Raw genomic sequence first — 8173 nt, forward strand, 5'->3', positions numbered from 1 at the left:
GTGTGTGTGTGTGTGTGTGTGTGTGTGTGTGTGTGTGTGTGTGTGTGTAAGAGCTACAAGACTGGTTTTCTACTCATTACTTGCTTGTTTTTCTACATGTCACATTCAGTAGCATTATCACTACACACAGGTGTTCTTGGTGGAGTTTATTGGACCATTTAGCTTATTTATTCTTTGTACAATCTCTTAAAGTTTTCAGAAAACATTTTAACTATGAAGTAATTTTTGGAAATGTCCCGAGATGTTCGTTTTATCAGTCTGTTAAACAGAAATTTGAATTTAGACTAATCCAACTGTTCTTAAGAGTCTGACTGGGAGTAATTTTAGCAGTATTATAGCTATGGCAGTGCTTGGTATCTGCCCAAGAGGGGATTTTCCTTGGTAGCTTTTGCCCTGCCAATAGAAATGACATTTCGCATCACAATAACATTCACAACAAGATGGAGAAAATCATGATTGCATCTTTGTGTTTGGTCCGGTTGACCACAGAGTTGAAAGGTTGGAGTTTCAGTGAGAAGACTTATTCACCTTGTAGTTGGCAGTGTCGTCCGCCTGGTGCTACAGTAGATGTGGCACAGATGGAAGAGCAGAGAGTGGTGCGACTCCTGTAATCCTTTGTAATTTCCTTTGTTTTCTTACTGAATCCGTTTGCTCTTTGTAGGTATGAAAAGTACAGAAAACCACATATTTAATTACATGTAAGTTTAAAAAAGGTGGACTTCATCACTGATCCGTTCCCGTGGTTCTTTAATTTTTAGAGCAAACTATTGCTTGCACAGCTGATGTTTATGTAGATTTCTTTTTATTGCGCTGCAACAACATATGCTTACATGTAGACCAGTGTTTCCCGTCACGGTTGGTGTGCCGTGACAGATTATCTGGTTCCACCTGATTAGCACTTTAAGCGACCTGCTTGAGTAACGGGCAGAACAATTACATTCTCTTCCACCAGAGGACAGTGCAACTTCTTGCTCCAATTAAATGGGCTGCCAACTGCCAGTAAAACAGAAGAAGACGAAGAAGAAATTACATAATCATGCTGCAAGTGAGACAATTCAGCATAGCAATCGATAAATATTTGAAAAGAATATGCAATATTCTGTTTGTGATATTTTTGTTTGTTGGTGTGCCGTGTGATTTCTCTAATGTGAAATACGTGCCGTGGCTCCAAAAGGTTGGGGAACACTGATCTAGACTAATCATCATACACTGCCCAGCCAAAGCAAAGGTCAAAATAATTGCGCACATGTTGTGGCATCACTTTGATCAGCTCTCAGTATTTATTTTCATCCAAACTTGCATTAATATTTCATAAAAGATCTCATATTGATGCTGAGTTGGACCGCTGCTTAAATTCTTTCTAGCACATCCCAAACAGTCTCAGTGGGGCTCTGGATGCAGTGGTGGTCAATCAGTGCGTGAAAATTACGTCTCATGGGTCCTGAATCGCTCTTTCACAGTCTAAGCCCATTGAATCCCGACATTTTTATCTTGGAATATACCCATGCCTCAAGGGGAGAAATAAAATCAATTGATGGAAAAACCTGATCATTCAGTATAGTCAGTTAGTCAGCTACTTTAGCACATCTTGCTGAACCGATCCTGACCATCCAAAGATCATAACACTGCTCCTGCAGGCATGTGCAGCAGGCATCAGAAATGATGGGTGCAGCACTTCATCCACCTCTCTCCTCACCCTGATGCCCCCCATCACTCCGAAAAAGGACAAATCTGGAGTCATCAGACCACTGGGGATGGGGCTCCATTGATCCCTATTTAATTTAAACCCTTTTCCCTCATTGCTCCACAATGATAAGTGCATTTTTTGATAGTACATTTCTCCACAGTCCATATTGTAGAGTAATATAGCAGGTCAGAACAAAACTAAAAGAGCTTTTCTTCCCAGTTTCAACTCTTCTGTTGCATAATTAGATCATATTACACTAAACCTTTTTAATACAGATTAAAAGAGTTTAGAAATGTAACAGCTGTAATTGTTAAAAACTATACTATTGTATTGTTTTACTAAATGAAAAACAAATAAAGCAGGAATGGATTTTAAAGAACAAATGAGTAGTTTCTGTGATTTATGACTTTGCCCGCTCTTATCTTTGTGACATAGGTTGCCTTAATTCTCATTGAAAACTGAAGTTGTTTTCACGGAGTGCTTCAGATGATCCACTTGTGACTGAGAGTAATTGGTGAGAAAAAAAAAGACCAGCCACCCCCCAGGAAAATGTATTGTTTGTTTTTTGGAGACAGAAGTTTTTGTATTTATGTCCCTCGTCCTGCAGAAAACTAGATTTCTCCCATTATGCAAACTTCAAAGTATGTAATACACAGTCTGTGGTAATGTTTTAAACATTAGGTCGTTGATCTGTCAGCTAAAAAATATTACCATCTTGTTGAAATTTAGTTTTTTTTTCTCCCCCTCATCTGACAAGGGATTGTTGCAGTTTGAGTCATTGCACAAGTGTAGAGCTGATTGGGAACAAGATATGTTGAGGAAAGGTACTTTACTCTTTGGTCTTTAATCATCCTGACACTGTTTTGTTTTTTCTGTAGGTTTCTGATGGATGGACCCGAATCGAGCTCAGAGAGTGAAATGGAAGTGGACGACGAGAGCGAAGAGGAAATGAACACAAAGGTAAATTTGTTTTTTTTTAAGTGAGCCTATAAATATAATCGAATGTCAGGTTTAAAGCTCCCTGCTGCTTTGCAGACGCCGCAGAAGAAGGAGAAACAAGTCACGGCCAAAAAGACGCCAGAGAAGGAGGAGGAAGATGATGAGTATGCTGGCTCCACTGATGTGGATGAACCAGGTTGGCATCAAGCGCTTTTTAATGTGTCTGAACTTTGAGACATTTCTGCCAGCATCAGTATTTCGGCTTGACTTTCTTTCAGGCTGTTACAGGGATAAAAGTCGAGCACATCGTTGCAGAAACATCTACAAAATTGAAAGCAATGTAAAACATTTTTTTAATGTTATTCAGCTGACTTAGAACCAAGGTTTGCCCAAGACAAATAGACTGAAGGAAATGGCAGGGGATGGGAAGTTGACAGTCGGTTCAACGATCAGGTGAAACGGATGAAATTGAAAAATGACAGCCAAGTTAAACAGGCAATTACAGTTTGAATCAAGTGCCAGTAATAGGAACAAAAACCAAAAACAAGCAAAAAGGAAAAAGAAAGTTCTCTCTTCCAACATTAGACCGTCATGCACAGACCTGTGTCAGTGTATCTTTGAGTCTGCTTATCAGGTAATATTATTTACAGCCCTGTTTCCTCATCTGTTGTATAAGATTTCAGTAAAAACACAATAACAATTTTTTTCCTAAATAAAATTCATTTTAATGAATAAACAAGTAAACCTTCATTTGTATATCTGCACTGAAAAGATCCGGGAGCTGAGCGTAAATGGCTGAGACTCAAGCAAAATGATTCACTCTGTTAGCTCAAATAACTAGAGATGGACAAGAGGGTCGCACGTGAGCTGAAGAGGACAGAATGGATAGAGAGGAGGCCAGGGGACAATTTGAGAGCCCAGGGATCAGACAAAAGGGACAGCCTTTATAAAGCACTTGGAAATGGATGAGATGGCAGCACTGCCATTTTAAAAAATAAATAAATAAACAAATAAAAAGAACAGGAACAACATACTTACTGTAGATGCAATTTGAGGTGGGGGAAAAAAAGAACAGGGGTAAAATGTAATCACCATAAAGGGACTTGAGCATGAATCTCATTTCTATGTTAATACGAGAGCCAGAAATAAAGTGTTGAGGTGCATCAGAGAGGACAGACAGCAAGGGCTGACCCACCAAACACATACATGACGACAGACGGCTTTTTAATTAGACCACCATCTCTTTTTCCCGTCAACAACACAGGATTTTATGGTGGTGGCAGATGTTGCAAGCAAGGTGACATCTACTCAAACTCTAATGTGCAAATTAAAGGAAAAACCTGATCTGATGGCTTGTGCTGTCAGGGGGGGGGGGGCGTCACTTGGTCCACTTAACCTCACAGATTTGTTCTCAGATGACCTTTATTCTGCGGTGGCACAGAGAGTCGATAAATGGCTAAAAATGATGAAAATCGCATGCTGTGGCTTTTGCGAGTGTTAGACGGCTTTCCACCCAGTCATCACCAAACACCAAATGAGAAAATATCTTTTGGAAGAATGGCACTTCATCGTTCCAGCGGGGTGCAAGAGAACTGAAAAATTGATGCTGTCAAGGTGTTTTTGGCAGAAATGGCTCGGCTGGTCTCACCTTTAATTTGGTTCTCGGGTACTCATTAAAAAGCAGATTCGCCTGGTGTGTTTTTTCGCTCCCATCTGTGCTCGATGAGAATTGTAGAAAACATAATGGCAGCATAACAATCTCAATCTCCAGGTGACCAGAATTTAAATCTTTTCATTAGTTTAAGATTAGGGTCATAGAGCGGTCACAGTATTTTGTGTTGTCGGTGAACTCAGTGAAGGGAAAATTGTGTTAAATACAAAACTCGTTACCAACATTTTCAGGCAAACCTGGTGAGTTTAATCACACTTAAAAAAAAAAAAATGTCTCATTCTCCCAGGAGGCGATGATGATGAATCTGCAGTGGACACAGAGGATGAGCTGCAGAGGTAAACAGGACAAATCATTTTGATTCTGCTGTTTGTAATGCTCATTCTTCGATAACTAATTCTTATTTGATTGTTAGAGTGCTCTAGTCTTATTCTGATTAATAATTTTACAAGAAAGTGTTTTCTTTTGCACCGAGCCAGTTTTTCCCAGCGACTCCTGCTGTTTCCAGAGCATTTCATTGTCTTTTAGGTCACAATGAGCTGCATTTTACTATTTTCCTTCAGCATTACTGCCGTAATCAGCATCGTTTTTGCAGACGTTGCAGTAAAAACATATGATGTAATGTAAAAACCCGCTTTATGCTACTTTTCCAGCACCATTCAGCAGATTAAATGAACTCCTAGCTTTCTGCAAAGACACTCTATTGAATAAAATAGGAGTCTATCTGCTCCCTCAAGATGTTTATGGGAGAAGACATAAAATTCTTGGCTCTTTAATAGCCTTTAAAAGAGATACTGCTGTACTAAAGTAGCCTATAGTGTTGTCATGACTAAATCTATATTGACTTTATGACTATATTGCTGATGTTATATATATTATGTATATCTTACTTGTTACATTTAGTCCTAAATGCACAGTTAAAACAACATTATATCCTTTTTAAAATTTCTCCATGGTCTTTAGCCGATCCCTTAGCGAGATTCCCTGGATTCCCTGAGCGAAAATAATGAAAAGATTCATTAAATGTGTAAAAAAGACAGCAGAGCTGTGGCCCCTGCTAGAATGTGGCCACACAATACCAAGAAAAAAACCATCTTTTGAGAGCAGGCTTGTTAACATGTAGGATAAAAAGGTTTGTCCTTGTGAAAGGGTGGAAGAGGGGAGAAAACAGAAGAAAGCAGCAACAGAAGGAACGGTGGTGAAGGACGAGGATCCGTACGGGGGGTCGACGGATGAAAACACTGACGCTGAAGCTGAAGAGGATCATCCCATCCCCGAGCTCCCAGGTATGCATCAATTAGTTCCCATCCAGCTTCTGGCTGCTTGTGTTTTGCTTTCTTTATTTTTTCTCCTCTTATAATTTTCCTACAGACTGTGTTCCACTCTTCTTGATCTTTTGCTTCCCACTTTGTCTTCTCTTCTAGATTTCCTAAGCGGAAAGCACTTTTTCCTCTACGGTAAATTCCCCAATAACGACAGACGACTGCTGTTACGATACATTGTTGCCTTTAATGGGTAAGAAAGACTTTCAGTGGTTATTCCCAATGGACAAAAAAAGACATAATCTGTGCAATTATAATTGTAATTTATGTGTCTGTCTTTGCTACAGAGTGATCGAGGACTATATGACAGAGAAGGTGCAGTTCGTGGTGACCAGTGAAGGGTGGCACGACTCCTTTGAAGACGTGAGTCGTACCCTCTTTTCTCTTTTTCTTTGAAAATAAGCAGCCACAACCAAATAAACATGTCTAACAGGGGCTTAAAAAGATTTAATATTCGGTGTACCCATGTGTGTAAGCTTTTTATCTTTTACTCCCACAGTCAAGACAATTTTGTAAAGGAAATTGCTTCACTTAACTTTGTGTCAAGTGTTGCTTTATTATACAGTGTGCACAGCTAAAAATAAAAAAAGGGGGAGGAAATACCCTTTAAATTTTCCACTCCAAGCGTTATCAGCCCAGAGTTCTGAGCCCTTTTCATTTGCACCAGTATACACCAGTATACACCACTTTAGCATTCCCAGGACAAATTCAGCAGCAGTGGGGACTAGTACCTTTCAAGTTTAGGTTACTATGGTTTCCAGCCATTTGCGTGCCTTTTTAGCATTTGAATTTGCAGCTTAGGTATAGTTTGAAGGGTTTTAAAGGCTTTACACCTCAGCCTGTCTGACCATTTGCAATGCAAGTACATGACATGACTGCGCTTCTTGCTTTTGCTCTGACTTCCTCGCAGGCGCTGATGGAGAACACCAATCTGAATTTTGTCAAACCGGAATGGATTTATGCAATCAGTGCACGACAAAAGATGCTGCCCTATCAGCCCTACACCGTCGTCCCCTGAACTATACACTGTATCCAGCGTGCGGCCGCACTCACACCCTCATCCTGATGAAGGAGCAGCAGGGAAAGCCATAAACACATTTTCCGTTTCAGATAAACAGCTACACTTTCAAAGAGCAATAAGTTAACTGTTTGTTATTATCGATGCCTTTATATTGGACTTCATATTTGATATACATATAATTTCTCCACCTCAAGCAATTTTCTCTGCAAATGTTTTCAACTTTCGGCCAAGCTCTGCAGACTGTCCACTACATAGTGTTTCTTTCTTGGGGTTATTGTTAGGATTAAGTATAGGTTTATTTTTAGATTGTGCTCTCGAGGGTCGTTAGCCCCAGCTTGGCCAGGAACCAATTTCATCATCTCCACCATCATCTTCATCATCCATGTGCTGCTGAGTCTCTTGGGCTTTGCGAATGAAGCACACACTCTGGCTCAGGTCTTTTGAATTTCTCACTTCCTGTGCTGCAGTTTGTTGCTGCTCGCTTCAGCTACCTCAGGCACTGTCTGGAAATGAGTTACCACCCTGTCCTGACAGCCAGCAGCACTGATAATACACCATTTGTGTAAGTGGGAAGACTATTATGAAAACGACCCAAAGTCAGGTGAAAGATGTCAGTTATGGAAGGTTACAGCCATGGAAAAAAAGAAGAAACTGAACATTTTTGTTCTTTGTTTTACTTGATTTATTTAAAAAGGGATAACATTATAAATTTCTTTGTCTTGATAAATGAGTTTTGGTTTTATTCGTGTTTGTAGAAGAAGCACAGGCTGAGGACATAAAACAGACATCAGTGTTGGCATCCTTTTTAAGATTCTCATTAATTCAAGTGCAAGTGTCCAGCTTAACATCTCCTTTGCTGCTTGGCCAAAGTGGCTTGTTCAGTTCTCTGTCTCAAACTTCTTTTTCCTTGTAATACCTAATTATTTTGTCTAAATAAAAAAAAAAAAAGATTTTTAATTAAAAACTTTGCTCTCTTTTCTTTTTATTAATCAAACTGTCTCTGCACTGAGCTGCTCTCATTTCTTTCTCTGCCTTCACTTGTGTTTGCAGCTCGAGAGGCACTCTTCCTTTTCATTCCTTCTGTGATCTCTAGTCCTCTCTCCTCTCTAATTTACTTCTCCTCCCGTTTTGTGCCCTGGAGCCACTGGGTCTTCTGCTCTCTCAGTCAAGGGGATTAGAAAGATGCTATGTGCACGAGAGACGGGTGAAGGAGTGGTGGTTATAGGGAGAGACACTGCAGGAAAGATGAAAAGGTTTGGATTCTCAGCAAGGATGCGTTTTTTTGTTTTTAAAGTGGCCAACTATTGGATTGTCTTCTCGTACAGTTCTTGTCTAAGGTGCGGTCGCACACATACTACCAAGTGTGAAGCATCGCAGGGACGCTTGCAACAACTTTGTTGCAGGAACTTATTTGTTTCTTGTGAAAGAAAGAGTTGCAAGGTCAAATCCGTTCAGGTCTCGAAGCGGTGAAATTTACGGTGGCAAGTGGTGTCGACTGAAAATTTGTCATATTTCACTGAAAGGCTGTCTGTGAG

The 8173-nt window shown here is 40.0% G+C and overlaps 1 protein-coding gene across 1 annotated transcript in view; it reads left to right on the top strand.

Moving 5' to 3' along the window:
• xrcc1 (X-ray repair complementing defective repair in Chinese hamster cells 1) overlaps positions 1–7572 on the top strand; it is a 19509-nt gene extending 11937 nt beyond the window's left edge. Inside the window, exons 11-17 of the mRNA XM_005950299.3 lie at positions 2566–2647; positions 2723–2822; positions 4585–4633; positions 5445–5581; positions 5720–5810; positions 5905–5980; positions 6528–7572. Coding sequence (XP_005950361.1) covers positions 2566–2647; positions 2723–2822; positions 4585–4633; positions 5445–5581; positions 5720–5810; positions 5905–5980; positions 6528–6635 — 643 coding nt within the window. The 3' untranslated portion in view covers positions 6636–7572. The remainder of the gene's footprint in view (positions 1–2565; positions 2648–2722; positions 2823–4584; positions 4634–5444; positions 5582–5719; positions 5811–5904; positions 5981–6527) is intronic.
• The last annotated feature ends 601 nt before the right edge of the window (positions 7573–8173 follow it).

This window comes from Haplochromis burtoni, unplaced genomic scaffold (assembly GCF_018398535.1).
Source record: "Haplochromis burtoni strain Fernald_Lab_line unplaced genomic scaffold, NCSU_Asbu1 Contig_773, whole genome shotgun sequence".
Classification (NCBI taxonomy): domain Eukaryota; kingdom Metazoa; phylum Chordata; class Actinopteri; order Cichliformes; family Cichlidae; genus Haplochromis; species Haplochromis burtoni.